Source organism: Myiozetetes cayanensis, unplaced genomic scaffold (assembly GCF_022539395.1).
Source record: "Myiozetetes cayanensis isolate MyiCay16 unplaced genomic scaffold, myiCay2020 scf6-25, whole genome shotgun sequence".
Lineage (NCBI taxonomy): Eukaryota > Metazoa > Chordata > Aves > Passeriformes > Tyrannidae > Myiozetetes > Myiozetetes cayanensis.
Window position 1 is genome coordinate 137,709 of NW_026087853.1, and position 16,591 is coordinate 154,299.

General features: G+C 50.4%; 1 protein-coding gene and 1 long non-coding RNA gene across 5 annotated transcripts in view; both read left to right on the forward strand.

The window, feature by feature from the left end:
* Positions 1-14,606, forward strand: part of FERMT2 (FERM domain containing kindlin 2) — a 52,186-nt gene extending 37,580 nt beyond the window's left edge. For 2 of the 4 annotated variants that reach the window (XM_050336122.1, XM_050336120.1), the window contains 9 exons: positions 676-810; positions 2,552-2,601; positions 5,245-5,369; positions 6,878-6,984; positions 7,348-7,569; positions 9,931-9,951; positions 10,428-10,552; positions 10,846-10,987; positions 13,244-14,606. In XM_050336122.1, the coding sequence (XP_050192079.1) occupies positions 676-810; positions 2,552-2,601; positions 5,245-5,369; positions 6,878-6,984; positions 7,348-7,569; positions 9,931-9,951; positions 10,428-10,552; positions 10,846-10,987; positions 13,244-13,417 (1,101 nt within the window). In that variant the 3' untranslated portion in view covers positions 13,418-14,606. The remainder of the gene's footprint in view (positions 1-675; positions 811-2,551; positions 2,602-5,244; positions 5,370-6,877; positions 6,985-7,347; positions 7,570-9,930; positions 9,952-10,427; positions 10,553-10,845; positions 10,988-13,243) is intronic. The other 2 variants (XM_050336118.1, XM_050336121.1) reach the window with 1 other exon arrangement.
* The window catches only part of LOC126650868 (uncharacterized), an 80,808-nt gene that overhangs the window by 46,744 nt on the left and 17,473 nt on the right, over positions 1-16,591 (forward strand). The window lies entirely within an intron of this gene.

Below are 16,591 nucleotides of genomic sequence, written 5' to 3' on the forward strand. Positions count from 1 at the left end.
ATCCCATGCCATGGGCAGGGACACCTTCCACTAGCCCAGGTTGCTCCAAGCCCCATCCAACCTGGCCTTGGACACTTCCAGGGATCCAGGGGCAGCCACAGCTTCTCTGGGTAACCCTCACAGGGTTGGATATTCCTTCTCAATATCCCATCTAACCCTGCCCTCTGGAACAGCCCCATCCACCAGCACAATGTCCTGATTGCCACTGGGCAAAGCATCACCAGAGGTCAAGAGAGGTGATCCTGCCCCTCTGCTCAGCACTGGTGAGGCCACACATGGAGTGCTGGGTCCAGTTCTGGGCTCCCCAGGGCGAGAGAGACGTGGACAGACTGGAGAGAGCCCTCAGTGATGGGCCACAAGGATGATGAAGGTCCTGGAGCATCTCTCCTATGAGGAAAGGCTAGGATTGTTCATCCTGGAGAAGAGAAGGCTCTGGGGGTCTTACTAAGTACATAAATACCTGGTGGGAGGCAGGGAAGGAGATGGACAGAGGTGCCCAGTGTAGGAGTAGGACCAGGTGACCTCCAGGGGTCCCTTCCAATCCCAACCAGTCTGTGATGCTGCGGGAAGAGCAGCTCTGCCCCGTGGGGTCCCGAGAGGTCCTTCAGGGGTTGTGCCACCGACTCCTTGGGCTGAAAACATCCAAGATGGTCATTCCTGTGCCTTGCCTTCCAGTACCACATCAACAAGCTGTCCATCATGTCCTCGGAAAACCACCTGAACAACAGCGACAAGGACGTGGATGAGGTGGATGCTGCGCTCTCGGATCTGGAAATCACCTTGGAAGGGGGCAAGACGTCCACGATCCTGGTAGGGGTTGCAGGCACAACCGTGGCAGGGTGGCTTGTGTGTCCCCTCCTTCCCTCCTGGGAATCTTCCCAGGCTCCCAACCTTTTTTATTTCCTTCCTCTCCCCCTCTTTTTTTTTTTTTTTCTATTTCTCTATGAGGAAGTTGCCCCCAGCCCAGCAAAGCGACACAAAACATGGACCCCAATAATATTTGCTTTAAAATAGGGAATTTTTTTTAGATACTGAGGGATAGTTCTGGGGGCAGGGAACCACAAGCAGCATCTGGAGAAGTCCTGGAGGAGCCAGGATCTTACTGAACCCCCCTACACCAAACCACCTTCCCGATGAAAACTAAATTTAAGTGGATGTGATTTCTGTCCTCACTAGTGACTTTCCCAAATACTGAGTTCTCCACGCTGAGGTTTCTCTTCCTCTGTTTCTAATTCACGTTTTACAGCACCTAAAACTGCTGCTGTGATTTTCAGGACTAATTTATGCTTATGAAACCTTACTTTTATTGGACTGGATTTTAGCCTATGTCTGTATTTCAGAGGATTTGAGGGGGGTGTGTTCAAATATGCTGTTTTAACACTCGTTTTCCACCTTTAAAAGTGTAAAGGTTTAAAATTAAAGTGCATTATAAAAGGACTCAGTCCTGTCAGCCTTGGCCCAGCACGGCTTTTCCAGGCTTTCTGCACATTTATACCGTCTCTAAATTTCATCTTAAGTTCTTTCCAGCCCTAAAATCCTTGCAATTTTCCGGTTTTACACTCCATATAATATTTTTTTAAGTGTTCATGTGAAGGGTCTTTTTGAAGTTACATCCATGCTCAGATGCTGTGTTGGCATTAACAACAGCAGAGCTTCGCAGTAAAAAGCAGTGGCTGCGACAGAAACGGCGACGAGTTTTTATCACCGAGACATATTTTCTAATTTCTTCTCAAAACCAGATTTGGAACACACCACTAAGGAACAAACCCTGCCAGATAAGAGCGCAGAGGACAATGATTCATCCAAAAAAAACCCCCATCCCTTTCCGTAGGGCTTGCGAGCAGGAGCCATTTCCAGATGCATTCGAGTAATTGAATACGGATAATGGGCAATTACTGGATTGTTTGTTTAGATTCTGCATTTTTTTCCCCGTGGTATCTATAAACAGTTCACTGCAGACTGAAAGTAAACTGTCCTGCTACTGGAAGCTGCTGGAGCAATCCTTCCTTTTTCTATCCCTTGAGTTTCAGCTCCCGGGAGTTGCGAGTGCCCCCCTGTACGTTTTCCACGTGCAGAAAGTGGATTTAAACTCAATGTTTAAAAATCCTGGAGGGGGAAGTCTTTCTAGCCACAGAAATCCCTTCTCCAGTCAGTTCTCTGTGGAGGTGCATCTCCTCCTTTTGCTTGGAGCGTAGGGAAGTAACCGAAGGAGGAGAAAAATCCCCGTGCGAACACGAGCCGCGGTGACCGCCCGTGACCTCGCGGGTGGGAATTGGCTCCGGCAGCAGCAGGAATTCCTCAAAGGAAAATAAAAAACCTTGTCCTCCGCTCTCCAAACAGCGCTGCTGGTCTGTGCCATGGAGTTTTTTCACCGCTTGCTTCTCCCGGGAAGCGGCTCTGGGGCTTTCTCGGGAGCAGTTCCGTGACCCCCCCCCCGAACCGCGATGTTGCTCCCAGCTTCCTCCCCTGCACCCACATCCCTTCCCTCCCGGATCCACCGTCCCGGCTCCGCCGGGGCAGGCGGGTGAATGGGATGATCTTTGATTTTCAGGGTGACATCACTTCCATCCCGGAGCTCGCCGACTACATTAAAGTCTTCAAGTAAGTGCTGATGGGAAGAGCTGCTTGTGAAACTGGTAATGGCAATGAATAATTAATGGTCCTACCTCTTAACGTCCTTTTTTTTTTTTTTTTTTTTTTTTCCATGTCCCAGGCCATAAGTTATTCAAAATATTCAATACTTGAAGTTGATTAGTTCTTAAATACAAAATTCAGGATGTTTTCCCACAGGGAGAGTTTGCTGCAGCCCATAGCCAGCAGCGTGTGCTGGGCTATTTCTTTAACACATTCGCTGCCCAGGAGATAATAAAACCATCCTGAAAGATAATAAACCCCCCTAAAATTAGGAGTGAGACTTAAAAACCCTCCTCAAACGCTTCTCCTGGTTTGCAGGATGAATTCTCAGCCGGTCTCTCCACCCTCTCCATGCCAGAAAGAGCAGGTTAAGTTGACTCTGCTCAGGATTTAGGGGATTTTTTTTTTTTTTTTTTTTAAGTTTGCTTTGACTCGGGTGGTGGAACGTGGAAACCGGGAACAGCAGCGTCTGGGCTTGGAGTAACAATTTTTGGCAGCCACGACTGTCTTTTGCAATTTATTGCTGGCTGCGGCCAGGGATGCAGTGAAAGTTCTGGAAACTGGGAATAGTGATGAGATTTCACAGCAGAACTGCAGGATGGGGAGGGGGAAAAGGCTGTAGGCAGCGAAATAGCTCTGGAACAAGCCTTTATTTTATTAATTGTTTGGTTCTGGAGCCAGAACCTGGCACTCAGAGCTCTGAAAAACTCCTTTTCCCTCTCCAAAGGCAAATTAATAAGTTCTCTGCGTCTGTCTGGGCTTGTGGTCTGGCTTAATCAGGGCAGAGTTTCAGGGCTGCAGCCCCTCAGTGGTTGTTTCTTCCCTCCCCTTGAACAAACAAACAAACAAACAAAAAAACTTGTTCTTCCCTTTGATCTGCTGATTTGCCAATAAAATTAGGCACGACTCAGGGAGCTAATTGCCTGCAAATTGTAGCGCCAGGAGATGGAGCAGCCAGAAGCTGCTGGTTCCTCGCCCAGTGAAAGCCTAAAACCCCCTGGGGTTAGGACTTGAAAGCTGTCAAATTGAACAGAGAATTCCATTTGCTCCTAAAAACGGGGGTCAAGAGGTATTTTAGTGCCAGAAATCCAATGTAAATGGATGTTCGGAGCTGGCCCAGCTTTGGGTGTAATACATGGGAGCTGTAATATATGTCCCTATTATTCCATAAATTTAGCTCCTGTAAATTATGTCCCTATATGTGCCTGGTGTTGCTTGCAGAGAGTTGGGATGTTTCTCTCTCCCCTGCCAGCCAAAATCATAGAATTCCAGAATGTTTTGGGTTGGAGGGGACCTTAAAGCCCATCTGGTTCCAACCCCCTGCCATGGGCAGGGACACTTTCCCCTATTCCAGGTTGCTCCAAGCCCCATCCAGCCTGGCCTGCAAAACTTCAAGGGCAGCCACAGCTTCTCTGGGCAACCTGTGCCAGGGCCTCACCACCCTCACAGCCAAAAATTCCTTCCCAGTATCTCCATATATTATATCCAGCATCAAAATGCCCTTCCTGCAATTTAAAGGAGCCTGACCCAAAAAATCCAAAGACAATAAAGATGCATTAAGGCATCTTTAACAAAGGATGGGAAAACCTGCACGTGTGGGATGGCTTGGCTGAAAGCTGGTGACTTCTTCCATAGTGGGAAGCAGCTTTCAAAGGAAGTTGTGGTTGTATAGTTTTCCCAGGGCAGGGCTGTGTGTGTGCCAGGGCTTTTGGAGGAGGAGGAGGAGGAGGAAATCCAGCAAGGGCAGGAGGAAGCAGCAGATGCCCCAGCTCAGGTGTCCCATCAGAGGAGTGGGAGCAGGGAGTTTCAGACAGACACTGTTTCTTCCCCACCTCCCTGGTTTCCTTCTGACCTGAGCAGCCCCCAGCTCGCTTTTGCTTGGAAATGGAAGTGCAGGTCCCTGAGGACAAGCAACTGGGGCCATCACATATTTGATCCCTGCAGATGAGAGACCAGCAGCTGTTTCCGGGATGGAAATATGAGAAATGCGTGAGAGGCTGCAGATCCAGCCTCAGAATAAGGTTTATAAATTAGGGGAAGTTAAAAAATTCGGATACTCGGAGCTCTGCAAAGGCCCTGGGCTGGTGGTGGGATGAGCTCAGGGTCCCACCGTGCCGAGTGGTCGCTTTGCTTTTGCTGCAGGTTTGCAGGGCCATCAGCTCTCCTGCAATCAAGCATAATCAAGCAAAATCCATGTTTTCCATAGTTTTCTAGTGAACCTTTTGGGATGTGGGGTGTTTGAATACAAACTGAGTGCACTCGTGCGTGTGAGAGGCTGACGAGTCCTTGGAAGTGCCGCTTCCCTTCAGAGCTCGAGCAAAGTGGTTCCAGCGGTTCATGGACACGTCTGTTTTTGTAACACAGCTCTCCAGCTCCCCCCAGACCTTGCCCCAAATTACCCCCATGGGATTGAAGAGCCCAGACTTGCCCCTGGAGCTCAACTCTGCGGTGGAAGGATGGCTGAGCCCCCGGGCAGGGACTGTCCCCGGGGTGGGAATAACCCTGGCTGCTGACAGCAGGCTTCCAGGGGTGAAGTGATGAGTTTCCTGGTGCAGCAGCTTGTTTTAGGAGCTTAAAACCAAGTGTGGTGTCCCTCCGTGTGTCTGGCAGGCCCAAGAAGCTGACGTTGAAAGGCTACAAGCCCTACTGGTGCACCTTCAAAGATACCTCCATCTCCTGCTATAAAAGCAAAGAGGAATCCAACGGGACTCCTGCTCACCAGATGAACCTGAGAGGTAAGAGAAGCGTGAGGTGAGGGAAGAGAGGCTGCTTTTTATTCCAGTCATAAGCTGCCCCTCCTGCATCTTGCTTTCCCACTGCTTTGTCACCTCAGCATGGCATCCCAGTGTTGGGTAAATGGGTTTAAAGGAATGAGGTGACTGGGTTTGATGGTGTGGCACAGACTTGGACTTCTAGACAGTGTGATCCCAGAGGGAAGCACCAGCAGCTCACCAGTAGCATGAGGAGGCGAATTACAGAATCGTGGAATGGTTTGGGTTGGAAGGAACCTTCAAGACCATCTCATTCCAACATCTCCCAGGGTCAGGGACACCTTCCCTTGCCCTTCTTTTTGTCATACTTAGTTCAATCACAATTCCCACAGCAAAAAAAGAGTTTAAGCTGGGGAGAACAGACCATTCTCCTCCTCTGCTGCCTTAGATTACTTTCCCTCCTCTTCCCAGTGCTGGTTGGGAGCAGCCCCACTGCGAGCCTTGGGTTTTTAAATTCCTACAGCTGCTGGCTTTCCTTGTGTCAAGTGAAACATTCCTGCTCCGGCAGCCACGGAGCTGCAGAGAGAGCTCATTTGTTTTCCCCGTGGAGGCAGGAGCAGACGGGATGCCAAGCGACCCCGGGCCGCTGTCGGAGCGAGGCCCGGCCCGCAGGACCTTTTTGGGAGCTTTTGACAGATCTGCTGTGACGGCACTTTTAAAAAATCTCGGAGGCGGCGTTGAAGCGGCACCCGGGAGGACTTGGCTGCTTCAGTTCATCACCCCCTGTGTTTATCCAACCACTTGGAGCTCTCTCCAGACTCCGGGAGCGGGATGTGCTCACACCTCACCGCTCACTGTAGCAGCCAAAATCAGGGAGTCACAGACTGGGTTGGGTTAAAGGGACCTTCAAATCCATCTTGTTCCATCCCCCTGCCATGGGCAGGGGTACCTTCCACTAGCCCAGGTTGCTCCAAGCCTCGTCCAGCCTGGCCTTGGACACTTCCAGGGATCCAGGGGCATCCCATCCTTGCATAAATACCATAGAGGGGTTTCAGGGTGGGAGTCAACACCCATCCAGTCACCTTTCTGTACTCTTTCATGAAAGGAAATATCAGGGAAAAGGTTCTTCCCCCAGAGGGTTGTCAGGTGCTGAACAGGCTCCCCAGGGCAGTTGGCACGGCCCCAAGGCTGACAGAGCTCCAGGAGGGTTTGGACAATGCCAGGCAGGATCCATGAGGTTAATCCTGTGGGCATACATTAGCTTTGGCTTTGTTCCTTTCAAATCAGGTCTTGCTTCCCCCCCCAATTTTCCTGTCACTTGGAAAGAGAGACAGCTGCCAGTGGGATTTGTCCCCGCTGTGTGGAGTGTTCATCCCCTGGAAGATGTGGTACAAACCTTTGGCAGCACTGAGACCCTCTACTTGGAGAACTTAGCCTTTTCTTTCCCTATTTTTACTTATTCCCCCTCTTTTTCAAGCATAATTCCTCATTCCCCCCAACCCCACCATTAAACACTGGCTCCCTCATTGCAGGATGTGAAGTTACCCCTGATGTGAACATCTCTGGTCAGAAGTTTAACATCAAACTCCTGATTCCGGTGGCAGAGGGGATGAATGAAATTTGGCTGCGCTGCGACAGCGTAAGTATCGCTTGGACTTGGGGCCACCTCTTCACCCTTTCCCCCCCATCAGCTCATGCTGAGGTGCTGTTAAGTAAAAAAACAGGTAGAAAACACACTCACCTGTGTCTGATCTCATCATTCCACACGCATTCCTACTCACTCACCTGTGAGAGTGGAGCAGAAAATCATTCCCTGCTCTTCCTTGGCTTTGTCCCGTGGTTTTAGTCCAAGCATTGGCTGGGTTTGTGCCTGTCCTGGTGCAGTGTTTGAGTCTCCAGGGGCTGGAAGGGGAATGAAGGCTCCCTGGAGCTTTATCTGGGGGGTTCTGGCGGTCCCCCCACGGCTCTGACGGGCGCGGGTCTCCGTTTTTTGGGGGCGCAGGAGACGCAGTACGCCAGCTGGATGGCCGCCTGCCGCCTGGCCTCCAAGGGCAAGACCATGGCCGACAGCTCCTACAGCATGGAGGTGCAGAACATCCTGTCCTTCCTGAAGATGCAGCACCTGAACCCAGACCCGCAGCTGATCCCGGAGCAGATCAACACCGACATCAACCCCGAGTGCCTGGTGTCCCCTCGCTACCTGAAGAAGTACAAGAACAAGCAGGTACATTGGTGTTGGCGTGGTCTGGGCTCACCGGGCACGTGTTCTGGTGTCTAACACGGTGTGTTCTTGGATGCCTTCACTTTGGTGGGGTGCACGTGGTTACTAAAACAGGGCGTGGCTGACCGAAGGGCGTGGTTTGGATGCAGCACCCCGGGGGATGGCACCCGCTGCCCAAACTGTGCCTGGCGCTGTGTGACGTTCCCCGCGCCCAGCCCGGGCAGCACGGAGTCCTTAATTGCAAATACATTATTTAAAATAGAGTTACATTTATTTCAAGTGCATTTTGGGAATGGTTTGGTCTCCTGCTGGTGAGTGATGGTGGAGTGATGGGGTCAGAGCTGCCCCATCTCTCCCCGCAGCTGGACTCAATCCCCGGTGCTGGGATTAAAACCCCATTGCCCCGCACAGAATCCATGGAGAAATCCCCAGGATCAGCGGAGTTTGCAGTTGCTTGCAGTACTTTATCCACACTTGGCTGAAATGCAGTTTGCATATTTCCTCTCTTTGCTTTTCCACCGCTTCCAAATGCCAGTCCTTGAAACACTGCTTCGTTTTTGAGTTGCTGTGACTTGAGCTTGAACTCCACGCTCCATCCCATCCCTGCAGGGCAGGGCCGAACTGTTCCACGCTGGAAATAAATGCCTGACTCTCTGAAAGACGTTATATGTCAGAATAGCAGCAAAAAATAAGTAAAGCGTTGCTCTGTGGCCTTCTGGTGACTTAAATCCTTCAGCCTCTGGCTGGATGCGATTTCTCCGAGCCCAGAAGAAGGCTGCAAGTCAGAGAAGCAGGAAAAATGTAACTTTTTATTGGCACAGCACGGTGGTTTCCTGGCAGTGGAGTTATATTTTATATAGCCCTTATTATTCTTCTGAATAAGCCTTTATATCCACTTGGATGGAGGAGAGGCTGCATAAATATACCGTTTTAAACATATATGTGATACTTTTCTGGGTTTCCGGTAAAACTGAGGCACCTGGAAAAATATTAGCTTGAAAAACTTGCTTACTGTGCAGGTATCCTGGTTATAAAAACAAAATCCTTGGAATCGTGGGGATGGGCACGAGCCCCTGTCCTGATCCCAGCTGGAACAGCGGCCACGATGCCGATGCTGGTCCCTCATAGCCATCAGCTAAACAGCGGATTGAGGATTTTCCTTGTGGCCAGAGGCAAAGCTCGGAGCAGCAGAGGATGTTTGCTGGGAGGAATGAGGGATGGAGGCTGTGGGAATGCAAGGAATTTGACCGCAAGGATCCCTCAGTGGCCCCGGCACAGGGAAAGAGGAGGAGGAGGAGGAGGAGGAGAAGGAAGAGGAGGAGGTCGTGCAGCCCACAAACAGTGCCGGAATGGGAATTGGCAGTGGGCCTTGCTGGAGGGTTTACTGGAAGCTCTTGGTCCTCTCCAGCCCCAAACTCACTTGGTGGTGTTTGTCTCCGTGTGCCAGTGCGGCAGCGCAGGATTGGTAGGCTGGGTTTGGAAGCACCAAATCCTAAATGCAAATAAACAAAACCCAACCCAAAATAAGCGTTTTCACAGCTCTCAGGTGCCTTTCTGGGGTTTGGTGTCAGAGCCAGCAAGGGCAGACACATCCCTGGGAAGCCCAGCTGATGTTAGCCTACATCTGCTTGTGGGTAGTATCCCCATCATTTCTCTGCATATCCCAAATAAAAGGAGCTTTTTTGAGCTCACAGTGAGCTCTTGAGCTTCCTCTGTCAGTGAGTGGCCTGGAGTTTGTTCAGAGATGTGGGGAGGAATGTGAGGACATGAATTCTCTTCCAAGCCAGCAGCTTCACCCTCCCCTTCATCCATCAGCTGGTCCATAGAAACACAGAATCCCCTGAGTTGGAAGGCACCCCCAAGGATCATTCAGTCCAACTCCTGACCCTGCCCAGGACACCCCAACAATCCCACCCTGTCCCTGAGAGCGTTGTCCAAACCCTCCTGGAGCTCTGGCAGCCTTGGGGCCGTGCCCACTGCCCTGGGGAGTCTGTCAGTGCCAACCACCCTCTGGGGGAAGAGCCTTGTCCTGAGATCCAACCAAAACCACCTCAGGACCAAACCCAGTGCCAGGACCCAGCTGGGATCACACCGGTGCTCCGGCAGGGCCGGCACGAGCGGCGGGTCTCTGCTCGCTTGTCCCTGCTCACGTTCACTTTGGCTGCTTTTCCACCTAAGGAATTGTGCATGTGTTTTGGTTTTGGTTTGGTTTTTTTTTTTTTTTTTTGCTTGAACTTTGGTTTGCAGTTAATTTACACTTTTTCTTTGCTTTGTTGCCGTATTTCTGATTGCTTTTTTTTCTTTCTGCCTCCTTTTCCTTTTTTTTTTTTTTTTTTGTTTTCCATTTCGCCTTGCCATCTACAGCCAGGCTATGTAAGAGACTTGGTAAGTGACAGCAACCATAAAATTAAGCTACGTTTAAAATTAAACCTAAAAATAATCTAGAACCCCTCTGGTTTAGAGAGCAGTGATGAAAACACTAACAAAACCTACACCCTCCCTGAGAAACCTAGGCCCTGCTTGGTTTTCTGTAACAGTCCCCAGTGATTTATGCTGCGGAGCTGGAAACCCTACACCACAAATTTGCCTTGTTGTTGTTGTTGTTGTTGCTCGCTCACATCCTGCGCCTTAAAAATTCCCCGAGAGCCCGAGCGGCTCTTTTTGTCTCCAGACAGCCCAGATCTATATTTGCTTTTGATATGTCTGGAGATGGGGAGCTCCATGTTTATCCACCCTGGCCGCAGGCTCTGAGCAGCCGGGGCTGAAATAAGACCTTGGGGGTAGGAACCGTTGATTATCCGCGTTCGGATCCGCCGGGGTGCGCTCCCCTTCCCTAAATCCGGTGTGTTGGCCGCCCGCAGATCACGGCACGCATCCTGGAAGCCCACCAGAACGTGGCCCAGATGAGCCTCATCGAGGCCAAGATGCGGTTCATCCAAGCCTGGCAGTCGCTGCCGGAGTTCGGCATCACGCACTTCAACGCCAGGTCGGTGGGGCTGAATGAAAGAATGAATGAATGAATGAGTGGGGTGGGTTAAGTATCACGGAATCATCGTGGAATGGGTTGGGTTGGAAGGGTCCTTGAAGATCATCTCGTTCCAACGCCCTGCCGTGGGCAGGGACACCCTTGTGCTCGTCCTTAGCTGGGGAAGTTGCGCTGGAACTGAAATGAAAAGCATTAATCGCATCGACTTACGTAAATTATTTAATAAGTTAACTCAGCTGCTGAATTTATGTGCATCACAGGCTCGATTTCATTAATCCCTCACCCTGTCACAGGTTCCAGGGTGGGAAGAAGGATGAGCTGATCGGCATCGCCTACAACCGGCTGATCCGGATGGACGCCAGCACGGGAGACGCCGTCAAGACCTGGCGGTTCAGCAACATGAAGCAGTGGAACGTGAACTGGGAGATTAAGATGGTGAGATGGCGTTTTACAACCTGTCCTCTTCCCCTGGCTCCTGTCCCTGAGGCAGGCACCACTCCTAGGATCATGGAATCCCAGAGCGGTCTGGGTTGGAAGGGAGCTGGAAAGGATCTCAGAATGGTTTGGGTTCTTGGAAGGGATCACGTAGTTCCATCTGCCATGGGCAGGGACACCTTCCACTAGCCCAGGTTGCTCCAAGCCTCATCCAACCTGGCCTTGGACACTTCCAGGGATCCAGGGGCAGCCACAGCTTCTCTGGGCAACCTGAGAAGTCAGGAATTTCTTCCCAAAATCCCATCTATCCCTGCCCTCTGGCAGTGGGAAGCTGTCCCACCTTGTCCTGTCACTCCATGCTCATGTCCAAAGTCCCTCTCCACTCTCTTGGAGCCCCTTTAGGCCCTGCAAGGGGCTCTCAGGTCTCCCTGGAGTTTTCTCCAGGCTGAACACCCCCAGCTCTCCCAGCCTGGCTCCAGAGCAGAGGGGCTCCAGCCCTCAGAACATCTCCATAATTTCCTCTGGACTTGCTCCAGCAGCTCCATGTCTTTCTTGTTTGGGGCCTCCAGAGCTGGACATGGTGCTCCAGGTGTTGATGTTACCATATTAATGTAGTACAGTTTTTCCTCCCTCCTCTTCCACCCTCCTTGGAGATCAAGCAGAGCTTGTCCCAGCTGCTGGTGGAGTAGAGTGTGACCCTTAAAATAAATAAAAAAACACCCTGAATCTTTCTTAACTGCAGCCAGCAATGATTTTCTCTGGTCTCTGAACGCCCATTCCAAAGCAGTTAAATAAAATCAAACCTCAGCACTGATGCTCAAGCTTCATCCTAACCAGTAACATAAATATACAGGGCCTTATCCATACCAAAGTTCCTTTTATTTGCTGTAGAGCTCAGGCTTTCATCTAAGTAAGTGGTGAAAAGAAAACAGTAGACACTTCCCCGGGCCCTGAGATGGGCTTTTCCCCCGCTGTTACGTTTGGATGCACAAATTTTTGGTCTCCTTTTTGGCAGCACACCTAATTAAAACTGCCAGGGCTACGTGAGGGCTGTTGTCCTGCGGTTTGTGGCTCGTTAAGGGTTGTTGGAAAAATTATTCAGCTTCCCCTCTGCCTCAGAGTCATTGTTTTGACCCAGTTGCAAGCCCCAATATCCCAATTATTCAGCTCGGATACTCTGCTGGGAATCCCCCTCCCTCCCACAGAGCTGTCAGTGATGGGGGGACAAAAAGAGAAGGAGCATCAATAAATGGTTGGTCTGTTCAGTGCCTCCAAAACGAGCTCCCCCAGCCCCCATTAAGTGTTTCTCAGGCAAAAAATTCAACTTAGAAAACCAGGGAAAACTGGAAAGAAACCTCAGACTTCAAGAGGTCTGTGCCTGGTCTGTGTTTCTCTGGAAGTAAAGAAAATATGGCCTCGTGCCCACCACGGAGAGGTGGAAACACGCTGGGGGATTGTTTCTGAGACATGGGGGAATCAAAGGTGTATTGGTAATTTAAATAAATAAAAGGAGAGGTAAATAAGTAGAAAATTAATAAAAATAATAAAAAAAGGCAATAAAAGGTATTTCTTTATCTAAATGTTTGACTGACATAGGATGTGTAAAGGTGGGAGGGGCCCGTAATGATTGTCGAGGCCAAATCATCATTTATGGAATCACAGAATTATGGAATGGTTTGTGTTGGAAGGAGCTTAAAAATCATCCAGTTCCATCCCCTGCCATGGGCAGGGACACCTTCCACTAGCCCAGGTTGCTCCAAGCCCTGTCCAACCTGGCCTTGAAACACTTCCAGGGATGGGACAGCCACAGTTTCTCTGGGCAACCTGTGCCAGGGCCTCACCACCTTCACAGTCAGGAATTTCTTCCCAATATCCCATCTAACCCTGCCCTCTGGCAGTGGGAAGCCATTCCCTCTTTGTCCTTACACTCAAAGCCCTTGTCCCAAGTACCCCTCCAGCTCTCTTGGAGCCCCATTAGGCACTGGAAGTGGCTCTCAGGTCTCCCTGGAGCCTTCTCTTCTCCCGGTGAACCCCCCCAGCTCTCCCAGCCTGGCTCCAGAGCAGAGGGGCTCCAGCCCTCAGAGCTTCTCCGTGGCCTCCTCTGGACTCGCTCCAGCATTGACATCACCAGATTTTACTTAGGCATTAGAAAAGGCATCTGAGTAGACAGAAAAATCAGGGAGAAAGGAAGCAGGAATTGCTTTGGGAAGGGCGTGACAGGGTTCGGGGGGCTGACGCTGTGCTCTCCCGCTCCAGGTGACGGTGGAGTTCGCGGACGACGTCCGGGTGTCCTTCATCTGCACGGAGGTGGATTGCAAGGTGGTGCACGAGTTCATCGGCGGGTACATCTTCCTGTCCACGCGGGCCAAGGACCAGAACGAGAGCTTAGACGAGGAGATGTTCTACAAACTGACCAGTGGCTGGGTGTGAGCCCCGCCCGCCCCGCACCCGGAGGAACCCCCATGGCCATATTAATTAATATTTAACTTTCCAAAGCTGTTCTTCTTTGAGATAATGCTGCTTAATAAAGTAAGCTTGAAATGTATCTTTTTTTTTTTTTTTTTTATCATTGGAATTATTTTTTTTCTGGGTTTTTTTTTGCATTACCAGACCAGTTAATCTGTGTGCACTAATGAGCACTTCTGTTAATTCGCTATAACAAGACCGGGTCTGGGTCGTGGATCCAGATTTCTTGTGGGCAGATCAGGATAAGATTAAACTGACTGAAAACAGCCAATTTTTGAAGAGAATACTCTAAGCCATCTTCTCGTAAAGCCATCCAGGGCTTAACCTATATGAAGTCTATTTTTCATGTTTAATGCATGAGTGTTTTATTTCCTTTTTTTTTTTTTTTTTTTTGGTGTTTTTATTCTGTACATTTGTCCTTTTTGGAAGTTTTTAATTCCTAAACAGAGCTGCCATCTCTCCTCTCACACTACACACGCCAGGACTTGCGACAGGTGCCTGACGTGACTTTTGTGTGGCCTTGAAGATGACCTTCTGTTAGTTCTGTTATAGCTTGGTTTTGTTTGTTTAACTTGCCTTTTGATAATCATTTATATTGTCCTTTTTTTTTTTTAATTTTATTTGTACACCATATTGTATTATGACACTTTTAGTATTCACCAGCATAGTCACTGTTCTGCCTCTTGATATGCAAAGTTTTTCATTACGATATGAAGTAAAAGGTCTATGAAGTAAAGGTTTTGTGTAACTAATGTAAAAAAACACAAATTTTATAAAATTGTACAGTTTTGTTAACTAGTCTCACAAGCCAGCTAGAATATTGCATAGATCCTGTGTATCAGCAGTACCTATAGGATGTCTGGAAGGGGTACGGGGAGAAACCAAGGAATAAAAACAAAAAAAAACAAAAAATACAATTTCAGTGAATTTTTACTTTAAGTTAAAGGGGATTTCAGAGCTGTGCCACGACACCCTCAATAACTGATACCTGGGGCCAGGTTCATTTAGCCATTCCCACATTAATGCCAATGAGGAGGATCCCGTCCCCCACCCAATGCCGAGGAATACCCCGTGTTGTGTTCAAGTATTCTGTGGTTTCAAGACTATGTAAAAATGCATTTTATTTTAAATAAAAGTCAAATCTTTTATTTAATATTTGGCTGCCGCTCCTGGTTTTTGGGGTTTAACTGAGCTGTGGAAGGGCCATAAGTAATTCCCATAGGACAGATCCATCCTGTGCCAGCCCTGTGCTCCCTCACACTGCTCTATCCTGAGCTTGCCAAAACAAACACCACCAAAAAGCAGAACAAGTCACAGAATCACAGAATGTGCTGAGTTGGAAGGGACCCACAAGTCACAGAGTCTTGGAATAGGTTGGGTTGGAAGGGACCTTAAAGCTCATCTTGTTCTTACCCCTGCCATGGGCAGGGACACCTTCCACTAGCCCAGGTTGCTCCAAGCCCCGTCCAACCTGGCCTTGGACACTTCCAGGGATCCAGGGGCAGCCACAGCTTCTCTGCCCAACCTGTGCCAGGGCCTGCCCACCCTCACAGTCAGGAATTTCTTCCCAATATCCCATCTAACCCTGCTCTCTGGCAGTGGGAAGCCATTCCCTCTTGTCCTGGCACTCCAGGCCCTTGTCCAAAGTCCCTCTCCAGATCTCTTTGAGCTCACTTTAGGTCTCCTTTGGATCCCAATACCTGGCCAGGCAGGCAGTGGAGAAGCAGCCCAGGGATGCAGGGAGTCCCAAGTGCCACATGTACACATCTTTTATATCCCTCCAGGGCTGGTGACTCCACCACTGCCCTGGGTAGCTGTGCCAGGGCCTGACCACCCTTTCCACAAAGGAATTTTACCCAATACCCAACCTAAACCTCCTCTGGCACAAATGACGCAATCCTTCATTTCTTCACTGCTCCTCTCGAGTTCCACACCAGGAAAGGCTGCACCCTTGCTCCATAAAATCCAGGGGGAAGGGGTGGCCTGATGATGACGGGCGATTCCTCCCACTCCTTGTTCCCACCACAGCCGGGGCCGCAGCCGGGGCGGAGGTGCGCTCGGGATGTGCCAGGGATGCTCCCAACCCTGCCCCACACCCGAGGGCTCGTTCTTCTGGATGCTGGCAAGTCCAGGCAGCCCCGAGAGGCACACGAGTGGAGGGGTGGCGTGCACGCTCCTGGCAGGCAGCGCCAGGGTTTTGGCTGGATGCGGGAGCGGGTGAGGCACGGCAATAACCCTGGAACAGCTCCGGAGCTGGGTGTGTGATGGGGGCGGCTCGCTGAAAAATATTTACCTCCCGTTTCCTAGCCTGGGGTTATGCAGGATGGGGAGGTGTGACTGGGATAGGAAAGATGGAGGGAGAAGACGGGATCAAAGTCCCCTCGGTCCATCCATCCATCCATCCATCCATCCATCCATCCATCCGTGGAGCTCCGTTACGCCGCTCCAGGGCCTGGATTTGCAGCTGGGGGAGGTGATAAGGCAGGAAATGCTGAGCAGAAAGGCAGAGGAGGTCGGGAAGGGGCATGGGAAGGCAGAGGCTGCTGCCGGTCGCAGCCCTTCCCTGCACGGCCCCCCGAGGACGGGAGCCGGGAGAAGCCGGGTGGGAAGCGCTTGCAGGAGGCTGGGAAGCAGGGAGAGAGAGTCACAGGGGGTGCAAGGTGATCCGAAAGGTTTTCTAGGATCTTTCTCCTCAGATGAGAAGATGCAAATGGAAATGAGCTGTTGCAGCGGAGGGGGATACAAAAAAAAATAATAATAATAATGTGGTTTTCCTAAAATCTGGAGAAACACCAGATAAAATAGAGCACAGATGGGAATGGCCACACATGGAGGATGGGCATGGGAGTGAGGAGCTCACTGGAAAATGGATCAAGGAGGGAGGTGGTAGGAGCTGGAGGCTGTGGGAAGCAATGAGTGATCCACCTCAGGGACAGGCAGTGAGGACAAGGGGGATCGTGGCTATTTGTTCCGTGCTCCTGAGCCAAAGGAAAACCAGGATGTGGTGGGCACAGAGGGTTTCCAGTGAAGTACTGGGGAGAGATGTCACAGACCAGGTGGTTTTAGGGGGTGTTTGGGCATTAAACCCAAGAGCAGAGGATGAGGAAGATCTTGGCAAGACAAGGCACTGCAAATCCC